This window comes from Bos grunniens, chromosome 25, assembly GCF_055505025.1.
Source record: "Bos grunniens cultivar Pamir isolate PY7600 chromosome 25, Bosgru_T2T1.0, whole genome shotgun sequence".
Taxonomy (NCBI): Eukaryota; Metazoa; Chordata; class Mammalia; order Artiodactyla; family Bovidae; genus Bos; species Bos grunniens.
Genome location: NC_141189.1, coordinates 6,276,673 through 6,298,204, shown reverse-complemented (window position 1 = coordinate 6,298,204; position 21,532 = coordinate 6,276,673). Strand labels below are relative to the sequence as shown.

Genomic DNA, 21,532 nt, shown 5'->3' with positions numbered 1-21,532 from the left:
AAAGCTTGAAATTGGCTTTGGCAATGACTTCTTGAATATGACCCCAAAAGCACAGGCAACAAGAGCAAAAATAAGAAAGATTATATCAAACTAAAAAGCTTCTGCACAGCAAAGGAATTAATCAACAAAATGAAAAGGCAACCTCCAGAGTGAGAGAAAATGTTTTTGAACCATAATCTGATAAAGGATTAATAACCAAAATATATAAGAAATTCCTACAACTCAAAAACAAGATTAATAAATGACCTTATTAAGGATCAGCAAAAGATCTGAAGAGACATTTTTCCAAAGAATATTTTTAAACCACAATCTGATAAAGGATTGTGCTCAGTCACTCAGTCATGTCCAATTCTTTGTGACCCCATAGACTGTAGCCCGCCAGGTAATATCAAAATATATAAGGGATTCCTACAACTCAATATCCAAAATTAAATGATCTTGTTAAGGATGGGCAAAAGATCTGAAGAGACATTTTTCTGAAGAAGACATTTCCCCAAAAACCATTTACAAGAAAAGATGCTGAACATGAACAATCATCAGGGAAATGCACATCAAAACCACAAAACTCACACTTGTTTGGATGGCTATTGTCAAGAGAATAAATGATTATGACAAACAGAGGTTCCTCAAAAAAGTAAAAATAGGACTACCATATGATCTAGGGATTCCACTTCCGACTCTATGTCCAAAGGACCTGAAATCAGTACCTCACAGATATACCTGCATTCACATGCTCACTGTAGCATTATTTACAATAGCTGAGACATGCTACTGCTGCTGCTAAGTCACTTCAGTCGTTTCCGACTCTGTGTGACCCCATGGACGGCAGCCCACCAGGCTCCGCCGTCCCTGGGATTCTCCAGGCAAGAACACTGGAGTGGGTTGCCATTTCCTTCTCCAGTGCATGAAAATGAAAAGTGAAAGTGAAGTCGCTCAGTCGTGTCCAACTCTTAGCGACCCCATGGACTGCAGCCTACCAGGCTCCTCCATCCATGGAATTTTCCAGGCAAGAGTACTGGAGTGGGGTGCCATCGCATTCTCCGGCTGAGACATGGGAGCAACCCAAATGTCCATTATCAGACAGATGGATAAAGAAAGTGTGGCATGTACATACAATGAAATATTATTCAGCCTTACAGGAAATCCTGCCATTTGTGACAGGATGTAACTTGATAAATGTTTCATATGCACTGGAAAGATGTGTATTATTCTTTGTTGAATGGGATGTTCTCAATTAGGTCTAGCTAGTGAATAGTGTCTATTATTTCTTCAAATATTTTCTCTGTCCTTTCTCCTCTCTTTCAATACTCCAATTATATATATATATTTATTAGGCCATTTGAGGTTGTCCTAAAGCTCACAGATACTCTGTTCATTAATTTTTAAATTTTTTTCCTATCTTATTTCATTTCTTGTAGTTTCTATTGCTAAGTCTTTATGCATCAATATTTCCTTTTGCAATGTCCTGTCTGCTGCTGATCCTCTGGTGTGCTTTTCATTTCTGACATTGTAGCCATCACCTCTAGAAACTCATGTGTGCACGTGCGCTTCTGTTTTATCTCCTTTAAAATATGTCTTTATTAACATATTTAATCTTTATCATTTTGAATGTATGGAATATGTTGTAATAAATTATTTAATGTGTTTGTCTTTTTTTTTTTTGGCTGTGTCCTGTGGCCTGCAGGATCTCAGTTCCCTAACCAGGGATTGAACTTGGGGCCACAGCAGTGAAAGCCTAGAATCCTAACCACTAGACCACCAGGGTTCTGTCTGATCTAATCAATATAGTCAATAGAATACTTCAAATTGTCTATTGAGTATCAGTTCTGAGTAGACTTCAAGTCACTGATTTTTATATTTATTTTGTTTAATTGCAAGCCTGGTTATTTTTTTTTTTTTATTGAATGCTAGACATTGTAAAGTTTATCTTGTGTGTTAGATATTTTTGTGTTCCTAAAAATATTCTTGAGCTTTTTTTTTGGAATGCAGTTATTGGGAATCTGATCCTTTTGGGTTTTGCTTTTGGGATTTGTTAAGTAGAACCACAACAGGGTTTAGTCTAGGTAGAATTATTCCTCACCATTGAGGCAAGGCTCTTCTGAGGATTACACCCAGTACTCCAAACGGGTTTTCCAGTTTGGCTGGTGGGAATAGGCACTATTCCTGGCCTGGATTAGGTCCAGGTCAAGGCAGTTCTTTCCCCAGCTTTGAGTGGTTGTATCTTGATGCTTCCTTATTTTAAAACTTTCTAAGAACTCACATTTTTCTTTGAATAAAATTTATTGGACTTTGGTTTTTTCCTTCCTTTCTCCTTCTTCTTCCTTCCTCCTTCCTCCCCCTCCATGTCTTTGGTTTTTCTAGCTTCCTTCCTTCCTTACCTCTCCCTCCCTCCCTTTCTCCCTACCCTCTCTTTCTTCCCCTTCCCCTCATGCTTATGTCTATCCTGGCATCTCCTACTTTGCTCTGCAATTACATCTACTGTCATACTGGATTCTTTTCAGCTCCTTAATTACATCAAGATTTTTTTTCCAACTTAAGGATTTTGTACATCTTTGACTTTATCTGGATCTCTTTTTGCCTTCAATGTTCTGGATAATCCTTATCTCAATTTAGAGACCTCAGCTTAGACGGCATTTTAAAAAGAGGCTTTCCCTGTGACCCAGGTTGCGACAGTGGTCTCCCTGTTTTACTGTACACAGTAAAGTCTTCTTTATCCTCATTTAGCAATGGATATGCATTGTTTTGTTTCTCACGCTCTCCTTCCCTACTTCTAACGTCACCCCTTCACAACCACACTTCCTGTGTAATAGTACTCCATTCCAAATCTCCGTTTTCCTTGTTCTGTCACCACCCTACCTCTCCAACCGCTGCAAGAGATAGGCACCTGTGCCAGGGAGGTCTGTCCTTTTACTGCAGGCTCTGACACAGAGCGATTGCTCCAAGGGGGTGGCCACAGGGCTAAACTGTTGAACGGATTTCTTCCCTGGAGTTTTCTTGGAGGTGGAGGAGTATTGGATTTCAAGCTAAAAGTATGGCATGAGAGCTTCCAGCTGTATGGGTACTCTCCATCTAAAAAATGTCTGAGAGAATGAGATCAGAGACCCAAGCCAAGATGAAAGGTGGAAAAAGAAGGCATTGACATGATTCAAGTAATTGGCTCTAGCTGATGCAGAGATTAGTTCTACCCCATTCACTGCTGTGATCCCACAACCTTCCCTTAAGATAGTGTAAGTTTTGTTTTAATGTCACTGGCAATTGAAGAATGTGAATTAATACAAACTGTTAACCCAGCATGATATATTTATTTACTTTCTCTCGATTTCATGGGGGAAGGGAGCATGCTTGCCTGTTTCTCACTGTGCGCAATGCAGTGCTTGGGACCTAGCAGATTATCATCAAATATTGGTCAATAAATCAATACATAAATGCTATAACTACTTTAACTGGAAGGATATTAAATGCTCGTAAGAATGAGAGCACCAAGTAAATCCTTAGACAGAAGTTTCAAAGAAAGTGGTGATACAGTGAATCTACTCAAAGAATAAACAAAATAAACTCGGTGAAATAAGACATTTCAGTGTCTGAGTTGAGAAAGAGAAGCAAAGGATATCTCAATAGATCCTTTACCTCTAATGGTAACGGTAATGGAGAGGAAGAGAAGGGCATAACTGAGATGCCAGTAAATGAGGAGGAGATGTATAGCTACACCACTTTTAAAAATTCTGTATCTGAAGTCTTTCCACATGTTATACTGATGTAGTCTAAAAAACTGGAGAATGACCAACAGCAAGGATGGGAAGTGCTACTGGTAATCACACTCTCCATTCCTTACCTTTTCTCCCATGGTATGACACATGGGGAAACCCTCCACTGGGTCCTGTGGGCAACAGGGACTAGGTCTTCCTCACATTGTCTTCTCCAAAGGGTTGGATGGAAAGGGGCAAGAGAGTCGAGTTTCAAGATGGTAAAATAAACCAGGGACTCTAGGAACTGTTTCTCTCCACGGTTAACTGGCCCTTGGAGATGAAATTCCCATGTTATCTTCTGAGCCATAGTCCTCAAAATATGCCAGTCCCCTGATGCCTACAAACAAACTTCAAGCAAAGCCCTTCGGGAATGCTGATCTCATGCACGATGCAAGCCTAATTGGCACCCTGAGTAATGGTTTCCAGAGGAGATTTAGGGTGTGTCCTTTGGGTGGGAATCCCTGATTGCCATGTCCCCCATTTGCCTCTGCTGACATAGATCCTCTGGGTTTATGGAAGTTTTATTTCTCACAGATGATGCTTCTCTTTCTTCATGATTGGCTCATGTCAGGCCAAGTCTTTCCTCCTTCTAGCTGTTATGATTCCTGCTGAGGAAACATCATGTCGTCAGGAAGGGGCTTATTCTCAAAACACTGGTGCTAAAGGCCAGATTCTTACTTCATTAAGTGGGAAAGGAGGTGTAAAGCTAAGAAGAGAGTGCCTTGAATGATCCAATAGAACATGAAATCCAAAATAGATTTTTCTTTTGACTTTGGACTCACTGATGATGACACTGGTATTAAGTATAGCTTCTTAACCAGGAAACATTAATGTAAATGGTTATGATTCAAGTGCTCATTGCTGTCTTTGGATGGAGAGGTGGCTCAAATGTTTGGGGGCAGAGAAAGCATATGCATGATTCAAAGGCTCAACTAACAGATTAAAGAAAAGTTTAGTTACTTAATTTGTGCTGATGCATGATGATGGAGTTCAAAATCTGAACACATTTTGCAAGAGCGTTCCAGAATTACATACTGTCGTGCTCCTGCTGATGCTCTGTCATTCAGAGATTTGGTGTAAACAGCAAAGACTGTGTAGACGATATCCTCTATCTATTCCTCTGTAAACGGCAGTTTTGAGAGTTATGATGGGAATCTGATGAACGTCTCAGAAAGGACCTGTTTGGATGTTCAGTAGCTAACGTGTGTGTCAGTGTGGAAGTATTCTGCACCCTCTGTTTCACTACTGTACTTGTGTTCCCCACAAGAAACTTTTACTTGAAACTAAGGCATCCTCTGGCATTGTCAGCATATTACTGGAACCCTCAAGTTACAGGCTGACGATTGGTGATTCCATGAGGAAAGCAGCCTGAGAAGGCAGAGGAAAGTCTCTTGAGGGACATAAATCAGACTAGGTAAACTATTAGTGAAGTTCCTATGGGAGGAAGAGAGGCATGAACCAGACAATGGGGAAATTTATTATGCTATGGAGATTTACAGAGAAAGATAGAAACTAATGAGGAAAGAGGGAAGTATATGGATCCCTAAGTAAAGGGAAATGTATGGATGTGCTGATGGGGCTGGAATGACCAGCGGGAATGTGGGGAACACTGGGCTCTCAGACCACAGGAAGCTGAGTTTGAAATAACAGTGGAAGGCAACAGCCCTAAAGATGCTCCTCTGCTGCATCAAATGGAGAGAGATTACTGGTCAAATTACACCCGGAAGAATACATTCAATCCCGAGTTCTTCACTCTAAAAAGTAAGTAATCTGGAATACATGAAGATCCAGGAAGATGCTTAGAGGGAAAAACACAAAGAGGGAGAGGGTGGGTATTTGGGGATCAATTTAGAGTATTTTTTTTTAAAGTTCACTTTCACTGTGGAGATTGAGCTCTTATTCTGATCAGTATTCATATGAGAATTAGGTAAAGGGCTGATTGGGAAATCTGGCTGATTAAATGTTGTGATCCTAGCTTTATCAGCCTGATTTGTAATTTTCATGCTCTCAGGTCTTCCTAGGTCATATCTTTCCTGTTTTCAAATACATAATCATGGTGAGTTGTTATGTGTCACCTTGGCACCCATGCACCTCTCTTTAAACTATACTTAATCTTCAATTGAAGAAGGCAATGGCACCCCACTCCAGTACTCTTGCCTGGAAAATCCCATGGATAGAGGAGCCTGGAAGGCTGCAGTCCATGGGGTCACTGAGGGTCGGACATGATCGAGCGACTTCACTTTCACTTTTCACTTTCATGCATTGGAGAAGGAAATGGCAACCCACTCCAGTGTTCTTGTCTGGAGAATCCCAGGGGTGGGGGAGCCTGGTGGGCTGCCGTCTATGGGGTCGCACAGAATCAGACATGACTGAAGTGACTTAGCAATCTTCAAATAAAGACAATATCAATGTACCCTTCCACCTACCTGGATACAACTAGCCCATGTACAACCAAAAAACACGTAACCCTCTCCCAAGAAGAATATATAAAACACACTAACCTTTTATCCATAAAAAAGGTGAAATTAATTTTACTCCTAATTCATACTCTCCTTTTATGTCCTGTAATTTAAATACTGAGATATGAAGCTAACCATATTAATATATCTTATGTTAGACAAAGGGATGACTGAGTGAAATAAACAGAAATATTTAGTAAATATATCTATACATAAAATATTCACATATCAATAAGTAAGAAATGCCTATATTTCAAGTTTTCATTCTGCAGCTGCTCACACAGTCATGGCTGGTTTTTCTAAATACCTTCTTTCACAACCCATTCCATATTCCTTTTGTCTTCAGTGGGTCATGGTTACTTGTTCAGTGGGAGAGCATCCCTAACCTTCACTCCTGAAGGATCTGGGCCGTTAGCAGTCTTGTCTGAATTGGGTTGTTGTGATTTTCCACTGATTTTCATCAATGGACATTTGAGTACAGAGAGCACCCTAGAAAACCTGAATTCCAGACTTGTCTCTCCTTATTCCCATGTAGTAGCACCTCGGGTTTCCCTTGCTAGTCAGGATCTATCACAACCTCTAGCAGAGTAACTTTCTTTGCTTGTTGACTCAGTGATAAGAAGAGTCCGAAGTGGCAGGGTGGCAGTCTCAGCTCTCAGTAAACGAAATTGTGTTGCCTGATGAAGGAATTCCTTCCTTTGTAACTCGCAGAGCCTAAACGTGTGAGAGTAAAAAATTTGGCAGTGGATCCCAGTTATAAATGTACAGTGGGGGACTCACTCCTACTTCCACCTCTTGATTTCTGGTCCCACGAACTGTTGCAATAGGAGAAACAGCACCATAAATTGATATAGAAATTTAGAACATATACCACATCTTAGAGGACAATGCCCCAGCAATATGAGGTGTTGTCAACTACCAGTTGCTGTAACTGAGGCTTCAGAAGTCTGTTTGGGCAGCTGTCTCAGGATGCTGGAGAGTATGGAATAGACCAATGGATTCCTTCAACATGGGCCCATCCCCACATTTCATTTGCTGTGAAATGAACTCTTTATTTGGCAGTAATAACATTACTTCATGGAATAACATTATGGTGAACAGAGCATTGTATATATCCATAGGTGGTATCTTTTGACAGCAGCGCTGTAAGAAAGGGAGGCAAATCCATATGTAAAGTGTCAACTCCAATAAGAAAAAAGTAAAGTCCCTTCAATAATGGAAGCTATCCAGTATAATCAGCCTTTCGCCAAGTGTCTGATATCACTATGGGATGACGTCATATCAGGGGCTCAGAGCGGGGTCTCTGCTGGCAGATGGGCGCTCAGTGGTGGCTAGGCTGGCCGTGGTGACTGCAAGTCCATGTTGTTGAGCCCGTGTAGAGCTCTATCCATGCTGCTATAGCAAACCTGGGAGTCCATTGGCATGAACAGCACTGAGTGAGAAAGAAGGCCGGCATCCACAGAAGAGGTTAGCCGTTGAAAGGATGACTCGTTTTGTGGGCCACAGCAGTGGATCTTTCTTCCTTGTTTTGCTGTGAATATCTGCATACTTTTGATGGTGTGCAGGACAGTTACAGGAGGCAGAAGGACGGCTTTGTTGTGTTTATTGGGGATGATGTGTCATTTAAGGAGACGTGTTAAGTATATGTTTGCCAAATATACTGAAGATGAACTCTGGAGTTTTTTAATGTGTCATCTTAGCTAGGATGAACTACATTTACTAGAATTCCCGTTGCTGTGAGTTTCTGGTTAAGGTGGACCACCCGAGAGATTCTCTGGCAGATTTAGAGGGCAGGGGGAAGCGTCTGTTGCTGCTGATGTGCTGACTCCCCTCACTGGTGTGAGGCAGCTGTGGACTGGCAGTTACTCTGCCTTCCCCTGGATCTTCCTCTAGCTTCTCCGACTCCGCGGCTAGGACTGTGCATTTAGCCTTGTTAAGCAGGCCTCCAGCTTGTGCAAGAGAAACCATGCCACCAATTCCAGAGGCAGCAATAATGACATGGGTCTCAGTCTGCCCTTGTGGGATTTATGTCACGTTTGTGGGTTCCAGTCTGACCTTGAGCTACCACACTTTTATACCCATCTTCCCTTCCTGACTGCTTGCCTCATGGAGTTCAAGTTCTAGAATCAGATAGAAAGGTGACAGCTTTACATAGACTGCTTAACCAGCTTTCACAGTCAAGTAAGGCCAAATTTCTATACAATCCATTAAATGTATATGTATGTATAAATCTCTTGGTAGTTCAGCTTTTCTGGTTAAACCCTGACTGATGTAAGAAAAGATCTGTATATATTTTTTTATATCATATATAAAATTTAGAGTGTATCTATAAAGTATATATACTTAAAAAAGAACATATGTATATATACACATATAAATGTATATATATCTTCCTTAATGAGGAGAGACTTGTTTAGAAGTCTAGCACTAACAGAGTCTAGGTATTTTGAAATTTCAGAGGGATCATATTTGTGAGCAGAGATTTGAAGTTCTCTTATTTTAAAAAAGAGAAATTTCAATAATCAGAGCTGTAGAATAATTAGAACTAGAAAAATATTATTCTTCAAAATTCTTCTGTGGATCAGAAGAGGCTTATCGTCAGGTTGGATGAACCCCAGTATTCCTGACATCACATTTCATCTCCACTTCCTGTTTCCCAGGGGCTGAGGACGGGGAGACGTGGCAGAGGAATCAGTCCTCTCTGGCAGACTTCGTCCTGGAAGGGCTCTTTGATGACTCTCTCGCCCACCTTTTCCTTTTCTCCTTGACCACGGTGGTCTTCCTTATTGCTGTGAGTGGCAACAGCCTCACCCTTCTGCTCATCTGTGCTGACCCCCGGCTCCACACACCCATGTACCTCCTCCTCAGCCAGCTCTCCCTCATGGAGCTGATGCATGTCTCCACCACCATCCCCAAGATGGCGACCAACTACCTCTCTGGCCAGAAGTCCATCTCCTTTGTGGGCTGTGCGACCCAGCACTTCCTCTATCTGACTCTGGGCGGTGCGGAGTGTCTTCTCCTAGCTTTCATGTCCTATGACCGCTACGTTGCCATCTGTCATCCACTGCGCTACTCTGTTCTCATGAACAGAAAGGTGACGCTAATGATGGCTGCCATGTCTTGGTTGGGAGCGTCCCTGAATTCCCTAATTTACACGGCAATCTTGATGCACTTCCCTTTCTGTGGGCCTCGACAAATCCACCACTTCTACTGTGAGTTTCCAGCTGTTGTGAAGTTGGTATGTGGAGACATCTCTGTGTACGAGGCCACAGTGTACATCAGCACCCTCCTCCTCCTCCTGCTCCCCATCGTCCTGATTTCTACATCCTACGTCTTCATCCTCCACAGTGTCATTCAGATGCGTGGGAGTAAGAGAAACGCCTTCGCCACTTGCAGCTCTCACCTCACTGTGGTTTCCCTCTGGTTTGGTGCTTCCATCTTCTCATATATGAGGCCCAGGTCCCAGCGCACTCCACTGCAAGACAAAGTCAGTTCTGTGTTCTACAGCATCATCACTCCCACATTGAATCCACTGATTTATACTCTCTGGAATAAGGATGTAGCTAAGGCTCTGAGGAGGGTGCTGGGGAGAGACTGTATCATTAAAAGATTGCAAGTGCAGTTGTCCTGAGTACATTAGTGGAATTCTCATCAGCTCCTTAAATTGTTTTCTGTAAACTGCAATGATTTTTTTCAAGGGTCCGGAGCCGTGATGACTACTGCAAAATTGAAGTGGTTAACAAACATTTCCAGTATTCTCACTTGCTCTCAGGCATCGAAGCCCCATACAGTACCATCTTAGTCCATTTGGGCTGCTATAACAACAGTACCAAGGCTTGGTGACTTAGACAACAGACATTACTTCTTACAGTTTCGGAGGCTGAGACGTACAAAAATCAAGTCTTCACAGTGCTAGACACGCTTTCATTTCCTTTTGATCTCTTTTCAAATGGAATCTTGCCCAAACATGCCCCCCTGATGAGCCTATTTAAAGCAGCCTCTTCACTCTTTGTCCCCTGATCCTACCTTACGATCATACTTCCTTGATATTGCATAACATTCTATTCTTACTGTCTGCTTCCTAGAGTGAAATTTTCAAAAGGGTAAGGAGTTTTACTTTGTTTTCTGTTGTCTCACCAATGCCAAGAAAAGAGTCTGACATGAAATAAGTACTCAATAAACTACTTGTTTATGGGTTAATAAATGAAAGGGACCTAGATTGTCTTACTAGCTCATGTGACATGAAAGATAGCCACATATTACTCCCATGTAGATGCAGAGACTTGACATCTCAGTGAACTTTCCTGGAGTCTAGTGGGCTGAGGGATGCCAAAGCCACAGCCAAATACCTAGATCTTGCTTTTCCTACTAGTTATTCAGTCCCGGGACCATCTTCAGAAGAAAAGTACTTAACACTTGAGAGCAAAGTTATGCTTTCTTTGACGCTAAGTATTTTCTCTTTGAGAAATAGCTTTTCAGCATTCTATAATAAGACGAGCTGCCCGTCATGAGTAGAGTGCTATGTTATACACAAAGCCCTAAGGCTGGATTTGTGTTGTAACACTCCAATATCAAGTAGAGAGAATTTTCAGAGGAATGATGCCTGGGTTATTCCTGAAGGCACAAGGGTCTGATATAAGCAGCTAGCTCACAATCCTAGTTACAGAGAGTGGCTGTTCTTCTGCTACGCCCACCCCCACTCTCTACACACATACACGTACAACTACGACCCTGTCCAGAATGCTATAGGCTTATCTGGGAATGAAACAATCTGAGCTAAGTTGATGGATGGTTATTCATGTAATGCTAACATCTGCCAAAGGTAAATAGTATAGTGCGTTATGACCCCACCTTGAGAAGAGTTACTGTTGTTCACTGTTGTTCAGTTGCTTAGTCGTGTCCAGCTCTTTGCGACCCCGCAAACTGCAGCACGCCAGGCTTCCCTGTCCTTCACATCTCCTGGAGTTTGCTCAGACTCATGTCCATTGAGTTGATGATGCCACCTAACTCCATAATTGTAATTATTCTTGATATATTCTAGATATTAACCCTTTGTCTTATACAGGGCTTACAAATATCTCTGTCATTCCATTGGTTGCCTTTTACTCTGTTGATTGTGTCATTTGATGGACATGTTTTAAAATTTTGATATATTCCCATTTATTCATTTTTATTTTTGTTGCCTGGGATTTCTGTGTCATATCCAAGAAAACACTGTAAATGCAATGTCATGAAATTTTCTCTCTGTGCTTTCTTCTAAGAGTTTTGTAGTTTTAGCTTTTACATTAGGTTTTTGATATATTTCCAGTTAAATTTTGAAAATGGTGTAAGGTAAGGGTCCAACTTTTTTCCACTTACTATAGAAATCAAATAGAATAAAATACTTAGGAATTAACTTATCCAAGAAAGTGAAAGATCTGTACACTGAAAACTACCAAACACTGCTGAAAGAAGGTAAAGGTATGTAAATAAATGGAAAGATATCCTATGTTTATGAATTGGAAATATTTAAATTGTTAAGACCTCTTTATTACCCAAACTGATCTACAGAGCCAAGGCAAAACCTACCAAAATCTCGATGGCATTTTGTCTTCAAAAAAAGAAATATCCTAAAATTTATATGGAATCAAGGGACCTCAAATAGCCAATACAATCCTGGAAAAGACTAAAATTAGAAAACTCACACTTACTGATTTCAAAACTTACTACAAATTTATAGTAATCAAAAAAGTGTGATACTACCATATATAGGGATGTATAGACCAATGGAATGGAATAGACACCTCAGAAAAAGACCCTCGTATATACAATGAGATTATTATCATTGAGGATACTAAGATCATTCAATGGGAAAAGGACAATCTTTTCAATAACTGTGCTGTGAAAACTGGTTATCCACAAGCAAAAGCATAAAGCTAGACCCTTACACTATACAAAGCATTAAGTGAAAATGTATCAAATATCCAAATGTAAGAACTAAAACTATTAAACTATTATTTTCTTCTTAGAAGAAAACATAAGGGGAAAGCTTCAAGATAAGAGGTTAACATCCAGAATACACAAAAATGACTACAATTCGAAGACAATCACAATAACCTAATCATGGGCAAAGGACTTGAAAAGACATTTTTCCAAACAAGTTGTACAAATGGACAACAAGTACATGAAAGGATGCTCAGCCTCACAGATCATTTGATGTATAATTTACGAAAATCATCTCAAACAGGATTAATGGCTTGAAAGTAAGACCTGAAACCACAAAACTCCTGGAAGAAAACATAAGGGACAAGGTCCTTGACATCAGTCTTGACAATATTTTTTAGATACGGCACCAAAAGCAAAAAGAACAAGAGCAAAAAGAAACAAGTGGGACCATGTTAAACTAAAAAGCAAAAGATTTTCACAGCAAGTGAAGTGAAGTGAAGTGAAGTGAAAGTCGCTCAGTCATGTCTAACTCTTTGCGACCCCATAGTCCATGGAATTCTCCAGGCCATACTGGAGTGGGTAGACTTTCCCTTCTCCAGGGGATCTGCCCAACCCAGGGATCGAACCCAGGTCTCCCACATTGCAGGCGGATTCTTTACCAGCTGAGCCACAAGGGAGGTCCAAGAATATAGGTGTGGGTAGCCTGTCCCTTCTCCAGCAGATCTTTCCAACCCAGGAATTGAACTGGGGTTTCCTACATTGCAGGCAGATTCTTTACCAACTGAGCTATCAGGGAAGCCCTTCACAGAAAGGGAAATCATCAAAAAATGTAAAGTCAACCTGGAAAATGGGGGAAATATTTACAAATCATTTACCTGATATGGGCTTAATATCCAAAATATATCAGAAACCCACACAACTCAATAGCCAAAACACACACACATGTATAATACCGTATAAGAAACGAATCGCCAGTCCAGGTTCAATGCAGGATACAGGAAGCTTGGGGCTGGTGCACTGGGATGACCTAGAGGGATGGTATGGGGAGGGAGGTGGGAGGGGGGTTCAGGATGGGGAACACGTGTACACCCGTGGCAGATGCATGTTGATGTATGGCAAAACCAATACAATATTGTAAAGTAAAAAAAAATAATAGTAATAATGCTGCTGCTAAGTCACTTCAGTCGTGTCGAACTCTGTGTGACCCCATAGATGGCAGCCCACCAGGCTCCCCTGTCCCTGGGATTCTCCAGGCAAGAACACTGGAGTGGGTTGCCATTTCCTTCTCCAATGCATGAAAATGAAAAGTGAAAGTGAAGTCGCTCAGTCGTGCCCAACCCTCAGCGACCCCATGGACTGCAGCCCACCAGGCTCTTCTGTCCATGAGGTTCTCCAGGCAAGAGTACTGGAGTGGGGTGCCATTGCCTTCTCCAAATAGTAATAATAAAAAAATAAAAGATAAATAAATAAAAATCTAAGAAACTTAAAAAAAAATAGGCTGAAGAATTGAAAAGACTTTTTCCAAAGAAGACACACAAATGGCCAACAGGAATATGAAAATGTGCTCAATATCCCTAATCATCAGGGAAATGCAAGTCAAAACCACAGTGTGGTATCACCTCACACCTGTGAGAGTGGCTTTTCTCAAAAAGAACACAGATAATTGCTGAAGAGGATCTGGAAAAAAGAGAATCCTTGTGCCCTGTTGTTGTTGTTGTTGTTTAGTCACTAAGTTGAATCTGACTCTTTCAACCCCATGGACTGCAGCATGCCAGGCTTCCCTATCCCCTGGAGTTTGCTCAAACTCATGTCCATTGAGTTGGTGATGCCATCCAACCATCTCTTCCTCTGCTGCCTCCTTCTCCTCCTGCCCTTAATCTTTCCCAGCATCAGGATCTTGGGAATGTAAATTGGTAGTTACTATTGAAAAAATATTCAGGTTCCTCAATAATTAAAAACAGAACCATATTATGATCTAGGAATTCCAGTTCTGGGTAGAAATTCAAGTACATGAAATCTCTGTCTTGAAAAGTTATCTCCCCCCCCGTTCACTGCAGTATTATTAATAGTAGTCAAGATATGGAAACAGCCTCAGTGTCTGTCTATGGATGAATGGATAAAGAAAAGGTGGCATGTATATACAATGGGATATTAGTTCTATAAAAAATAAAGAGTTCTTGTCATTTGTGACAACGTGGCTGGACCTTGAGGGCATTGTGCTAAGTGAAATAAGTCAGAGAAAGACAAATACTCTACGATATCACTTGTGTGTAGGATCAAAAAACCCTCCACTTTTAGATACAGAAAATGGATTAGTGATTGCCAGAGCTGGGGCTAGGGGTGGGGGAAACAGGAAAAGGTGATCAAAATGTAAAAATTTCCAGTAGTAAGATAAATTAGTTTGAAGGGTATAATATACAACATGGTGACTACAGTTAACAGTATGAATTGTATATTTGAAAGTTGCCAAGAGATTACATCTTTTTCTTATAAAAGGACTAAATTAAAATAAAAGTTCAGTAAAAGAAAAAGCTATAACTACTTGAGGTAAATTAACAAAACTCATTTTGGTAATCATTTTGGAATATATACATACATTGAATCATTGTCTTGTACACCTTGAACTAACACAATGTCAAATGTCATTCACATCTTAACAGCAGTAGGAGAAATGAGTCTCACTCTTTAATAAAGACAAACAAAAGCCATGATGAGACACCACATCATGCTCATTAAGATGGCTATTACTAAAACAGCAGAGATGAGCAACTGTTGGCAAACACGTGGAGAAACTGGAGAGCTTGTGCGTTGTTGGCGGAACATAAAATGGTGCAGCCACTCAATAAAAGATTAAAAAAAGAAAGACAGTTACAGCAATTTTTTTTCTGGGTGTGTGGCCAAAAGAACTGAAAGCAGGATCTCAAGGTAGTATTTGTACACCCTGGTTCACAGCAGCATAATTCACAAGAGCCCCAAAGTGGAAGCAATTCAAGGGTTCCTTGATGAATGAATGGATTAACAAATGTGGCAAATATATATACAACGGAATCTTATTCATCCTTGAAGAGGAAGGAAATTCTGACACGTACTACAGTATGGATGAAACTTGAGGACATTATTCTATGAGAACTAAGCCATTCATTAAAATACAAACGCCTAGAAGAGTCAAGTTCAGAGATGGAACCTAAAATGACGAATGCCTGGTGATGGGAAATAGTTTCACAGGTGTAGAGGTGTAGTTTGGGAAGATAAAAAGAGTTTTGGAGATTTGTTGCACACAATATGAAAGTACTTAATACTACTGAACTATATATTTTGAAACAGTAAACATGGTAAGTTTTATGTTATGGGTATTTTATCTCAATTTAAAAAAATTATGTAAAAACTTTTTACATAATTGGATTGAACTGTACCCTGTATTCAAGCCTGGATTGAATACAGGGTACTCTCATCATTAATGATTTTTTTTTTTTGAAAACGATATATATATATTTTTTACTTTACAATATTGTATTGGTTTTGCCATACATCAACATGAAAGGTATAATCCCCAAACCTACCACAAACATACATTTTAATGGGAAAAAAAAAAACATTAGAAACATTTCCAAAACTAAAGATACAAAGCTCACAATTACTGCTACCACTAAGCATTGTATTAAAGAATGCTGCCAATACATTAGGAAAGAGTTAAGTTATCTTGAGCAGAAAGAATCTTTACACTATTTTCTCTACCTTGCTGCTGCTGCTGCTAAGTCGCTTCAGTTGTGTCTGATTCTGTGTGACCCCATAGACGGCAGCCCACCAGGCTCCCCCGTCCCTGGGATTCTCCAGGCAAGAACACTGGAGTGGGTTGCCATTTCCTTCTCCAATGCATGAAAGTGAAAAATGAAAGTGAAGTCGCTCAGTCGTGTCCGACTCTTATCCATCCCATGGACTGCAGCCTACCAGGCTCCTCCATCCATGGGATTTTCCAGGCAAGAGTGCTGGAGTGGGGTGCCATTGCCTTCTCCATGGTAACTCTCTTCTGCTCTCACCAAACCTCCATCAGCTGTAAAAGGGACCAGCCACTGCAATCAGCTGGGGCCACTCTATAAAATCAAGTCTATCAGCCCACTGGAAACACTCTGGGTTAGAAATATCCCACATCTCTTCAAAGTCAGAAGGATAGAGTTGTTAAAGCAATACTTCTATACACTTAGATTGAAAAGTTTTGACTTAAAAACAACAAAAACCAGAGAAATGTTTTAAAAGCTGATCAGAAATGGTTTCCTTTTCTTGTCATGCATTACCCCTAGTCCTTCTTTGAAAAGGATATATTAAATCCAAAGTTTAAATAAAGGAATTTTGGCTTTCAGTTAAAAGTGAATAATGTGGGAAAGGGTAAAAAATGCACTTGTAAGCACATATTAGAATGTTCTAGAATAATGCATTTTATGCAATTATAGGTTCCCCAAGGAAGGAAAAATGGAGAAGGGGAGAAAGCAAGATACTGGGCATAAAGTGATGCTAGGAGTCTCTGGGCCGCAAAGCCTGGAGCAAAGTGATGACCTGAAGCTCCCCAGGCCTGACTCAGACTACAGAGCTGGATACCTGGTGACATCTTCCTCATAGAAAGAATAAGCTTCCAAAGCTTTGCAACAGATGGCTTTATCTCAAGAGCTATGGACTGAGATTGTCCTCCATGCCACAGAAGGACAGGATCCTCATCATAACAAGTCTATCCAATGGAAATTTCCAGAATACTTACCCCCTTGTTTTCCCATACTTTTTAAAACATTGATTGTCAAAATCCCAAATATCCTGAAAGAGAAAAAAATTAGGTTATTAGTTTAAACGTACTGAAGTGAAGTGAAGTGAAGTGAAGTCGCTCAGTCGTGTCCGACTCTTATCCATCCCATGGACTGCAGCCTACCAGGCTCTTCCGTCCATGGGATTTTCCAGGCAAGAGTACTGGAGTGGGGTGCCATTGCCTTCTCCAAATGTACTGAACACTACCACAAATTGGGATAAAAATGACTTGAATCCCGTGAAATCAGGCTTACTATTTTCCACTGGCAAATGCAAGGAAACTCTTACTCCTAAGAGATATCTTAGGGTAGAGGAGACAAAAATAGAGGAGATATTTGAAACAGAGAATTTAAAAATCACTCAAATTTTCTGTGAGTAGTGTAGATACTAACCACCTACCCTTGTCAATGAATACTAATTACTGCTTGTCTTTCTGAAGGCTTTTTCTTGTACACAAGTTCATAACCCTCTAATTCTCCATGGACATGTGAGAAAACTGAAGCTGAGGGAAGAGTTTCCTATACATACTTTCATCTCCAAGCTAAGCAGCCTTTTCATTTATCTAATGAGTCCTTTCTAGAATTCTAGCAGAATTAGTAAGATAAAGTGCCAATAATCTCTAGTGTCTAGCAGATTTAAAAGCATCTAGAGCGTATGTTGCGGAGACGGCAACGGCACCTCCCTCCAGCAGTCTTGCCTGGAAAATCCCATGGACCGAAGAGCCTGGTGGGCCGCAGTCCCTGGGGTCGCTAAGAGTCAGACAAGACTCAGCAACTTCACTTTCACTTTTCATTTTCATGCATTGGAGAAGGAAATGGCAACCCACTCCAGTGTTCTTGCCTGGAGAATCCCGGGGGTGGGGGAGCCTGGTGGGCTGCCGTCTATGGGGTCGCACAGAGTCAGACATGACTGAAGCGACTTAGCAGCAGCAGCAGCAGAGCATATGTTGAGTCGATGGACATCTAGGTTGCTTACAGAAGTGAGAACTCAGGGCACGTGTTTTCATTGCTTTGTCCTTTGTCCTGTGTGTGGTTGTGGCATCTCCCCATCTTTTCCATGTTGAGCTGGAAAACTAGAAAGCGAGTCCACTTTGAAATTCATTCATTCACTCTCTCTCTTTATCACTCAACATATGCTCTCGGTTCAAGAGAGAGAGTGAATGAATGAATTTCAAAGTGGACTCGCTTTCTAGTTTTCCAGCTCAACGTGGAAAAGATGGGGAGATGCCACAACCACACACAGGACAAAGGACAAAGGACAGTGCAATGAAAACACATGCCCTGAGTTCTCACTTCTGTGAGCAGCCTAGATGTCCATCAGTAGACGAATGGATAAGAAAGCTGTGGTGCATATACACATTGGAATATTACTCAGTCATTAAAAAGAATACATTTGAATCAGTTCTAATGAGGTGGATGAAACTGGAGTCTATTGTATAGAACAGTCTTTTGGACTCTGTGGGAGAGGGCGAGGGTGGGATGATTTGGGAGAATGGCATTGAAACATGTATATTATCATATGTGAAACGGATCACCAGTCCAGGTTCGGTGCATGAGACAGGGTGCTCGGGGCTGGTGCACTGGGATGACCCAGAGGGATGGGACGGAGAGGGAGGTGGGGGGCGTCCAGGATGGGGAACACATGTACACCGTGGAGGATTCATGTCAATGTACGGCAAAACCACTACAATATTGTAAAGTAATTAGCCTCCAATTAAAATAAATAAATTTATATTTAAAAGAATCAAAAATATAAAGTAGAAAGTGAAAAATAAAAAAACCCCAAAACAAAACTTCCTGTAGCTAAGTTTATGCTGTGATATCTGATGGTTTAACTATGCAAAAAAAAAAGTTTCAGAAATGTGGGTTTGGGGTGCATCTACTAAAGAAGTTTGTCTGGGAAAGGTGGAGAGGAAATTATGACTTCTTCAGAGGGAAAGAAGGTTCAGGAAGTTCTGAGGCAGTAATGAGACAGTGAAGAGCTCAGTTGGGAGAATCAGGATCTGAGAAATAAGCCTCGTGTCTGTGGGACAGGAAATCTGAGACAGAGAGCAGCCTGCACACAGGGCTCTGCCTCTGAACATCTGGACACAGCTCACAACCTTCAGTTCAGGGGCTGGGCCCTGGGGGAGGCATCAGAGCTGGATGAATATCAAGGCTTGGTTAGAATTCACAGTCCATTTGCCACCTGGTACATTCCTTTCAGTTAAAATTTTAATAATTTTGCCAAATCACGTCCTTTCTAGTGATTTTATATAAGTGATTCTGCCTTATTTTTTAAAACCAATTTATTTAGTAGATAAATATCTGAAGTCGAAGACAGCCATCATCTTGTCTCTGTTAGATGCTCACTCACTCACTCTGCAAAGACCCACACAAGAGGTGCCTGCTTTGAAGGCACAGAAGTACAGCAGGAAGTTCTTGTTTCAGCTCTCAAATCCCCTCAGTGGTCACCAGTTACAAGAGGTGTATGGAAATAACTGCTGGTGTTAGCAGTTCTTGAGGGAATACACGTATGTGCCAATTACTCAAGGGTGAGTATGAGGGTTGTCTTAGAAAGTGAAGTTTCCAATCAATCCAGAAGGAATTTTTAAAAAGGGGAACCCACAGCATATGCTGGCAACAGAAAAGTCTGACTCCAGTGTACTCAGCTTAACGAGTCATGACTGGGCACCCCCCTCATTCTTTTCTCCTAAGGGGGATTGTGCCTTCCTGAGAATCTGAATCTGGCAGAAAGAAAACCCTCTTCACAACACTCACAAAATGGAAATCAAGTCCTGTGCTGAATCAGAGAACTCAGCTGTCTGGGGAGGCAAACCTGAAGTGCTTAGCAGTTGGCAGTGGGGCCATGGGATAACCTTGGCCACGTGTTGAGTAGAGCCTATGATGCCATTTCTAGGGAGCTTGAAACCTCATACCTTCTTCCTAAGAAGGGGTATTTTTATTATGGAACTCACCTGAGATTTGCAACCATAAGAAGCAAAGCTGGAGCTCAAATAGCACGCACCTTTTTGTAGGACAGAATATTTCCAAAATAAGGCAGAGGTTTTGGTCCAGGAATCCCCAGCTTCTTAAAAAATCCATGTGAATAAGTCCAGCATCTATAAAGTGAAACAGAAAACCAGGTCACAGGAATTGTGGACTATTGGTGCTGGAGCTGCCAGTCGCTGATTCAGAACTGGAACTGTCAACTTAGGGAGGTAACATGTAGGCAATAAATAAGATCAGCAACTCCAAAACTGATATTACATTCACTCATCACCTCCTTTCCCACCTCTACTGTGAGACTCACAGAAAGTGATGATGATTAGTTAAAAGCAGCTGAAGTCTTCATGGGACCAATCCTAAAATGGATACTTGATAAATGTTTCCAATTTGAGTGGTCCTGAGAGGTTCAGGCAGGAATCCTTCCAGGGAATTACTCATGTTTATGAGTAAAGAATCCGCCTGCCATGTGGGAGACCTGGGTTTGATCCATGGGTTGGGAGGATCTGTTGGCCCAGGGCATGGCAACCCACTCCAGGATTCTTGCCTGGAGAATCCCTATGGACAGAAGAGCCTGGCGGGCTGCAGTCCACAGGGTTTCAGAGTCAGACATGACTGAGTGACTAAGCGTGCACGCACTTGAGACATCACTTTGCCAATAAAAGTCCATGTAGTCAAAGCTATGGTTTTTCCAGTAGTCATGTATGGATGTGAGACTTGGACCATAAAGAAGCCGAGTGCCAAAGAACTGATGCTTTCGAACTGTGGTGTTGGAGAAGACTCTTGAGAGTCCCTTGGACAGCAAGGAGATCAAACCAGTCAATCCTAAAAGAAATCAACCCTGAATATTCATTGGAAGGACTGATGTTGAAGCTGAAGCTCCAATACTTTGGCCACGTGATGGTAAGAGTTGACTCGCTGGAAAAGACTCTCATGGTGGGAAAGATTGAGGGAAGGAGGAGAAGAGGGAGAAAGGATGAAACGGTTGGATGGCATCACTGACTCATTGGACATGAGTTTGAGCAAACTCAGATAGTGAAGGACAGGGAAGCCTGGCGTGCTGCAGTTCATGGGGTTGCAAAGAGTCAGACACGACTTAGAGATTGAACAAAAACATGTATTACTTGACTCATGATTTTGAGATTCTCATTCTAGGTAGAAAGGGGAAATATTTTTGGTAGTTTCTAAAGCTTTAATAACATCCTATCTGTTAACTTTGATCTTCATAACAGACAGGGAAAGGGAGGCCTGATTACCACCCCAAGTCCAAGATTACAGAGGAGAGGAGTCTGAACAGTTACTCACAAATAGAGGAGCACCAGACTGGTAACCAGGAGAACCCAGGATTCCGTGGAAAAGTATGGGATTAGGTCCATGGCAACTTCTTGCTGAGATCCTCTCCTCTGAGTTTCCTTTCAGCTGTGTGTGCTATTCTTTGCAGGCCTTTGAATGTGGAGCTTCCTTTCCTGGATAGCGGAGACTCAGTGAAGCTGGGAGGTTTAAGCGCTGAGAAGGGGGTGGGGCTGGAGCTGCAGCCAGTAGAAGGGCCACCTGGGCTCCACCTGCAGGAGCCCTCTCTGCTTTTACAGGTGGCGGAGCATCACAGACACTCATTTGACTTTGTGTT

At 41.4% G+C, this 21,532-nt stretch overlaps 2 protein-coding genes across 6 annotated transcripts in view; one reads left to right on the top strand and one right to left on the bottom strand.

The window, feature by feature from the left end:
* LOC147344834 (cytochrome P450 3A29-like) overlaps positions 1 to 21,532 on the bottom strand; it is a 23,380-nt gene extending 1,848 nt beyond the window's left edge. Inside the window, exons 1-5 of one of the 5 annotated variants that reach the window (XM_086374132.1) lie at positions 21,211 to 21,532; positions 19,928 to 20,021; positions 16,881 to 16,933; positions 13,084 to 13,157; positions 12,301 to 12,471 (exon numbers count right to left, since the gene is read on the bottom strand). In XM_086374132.1, coding sequence (XP_086230258.1) covers positions 12,434 to 12,471; positions 13,084 to 13,157; positions 16,881 to 16,933; positions 19,928 to 20,021; positions 21,211 to 21,281 — 330 coding nt within the window. In that variant the 5' untranslated portion in view covers positions 21,282 to 21,532 and the 3' untranslated portion in view covers positions 12,301 to 12,433. Of the gene's footprint in view, positions 1 to 12,300; positions 12,472 to 12,840; positions 12,971 to 13,083; positions 13,158 to 14,560; positions 16,182 to 16,880; positions 16,934 to 19,927; positions 20,022 to 21,210 lie in introns of those variants that run through there. The other 4 variants (XM_086374135.1, XM_086374134.1, XR_015154336.1 and 1 more) reach the window with 4 other exon arrangements.
* On the top strand, positions 6,126 to 10,898 carry OR2AE1 (olfactory receptor family 2 subfamily AE member 1). Its single transcript, XM_086374127.1, has one exon. The coding sequence runs from the start codon at positions 9,057 to 9,059 to the stop codon at positions 9,834 to 9,836; it is 780 nt and encodes a 259-aa protein (XP_086230253.1). The 5' UTR covers positions 6,126 to 9,056; the 3' UTR covers positions 9,837 to 10,898.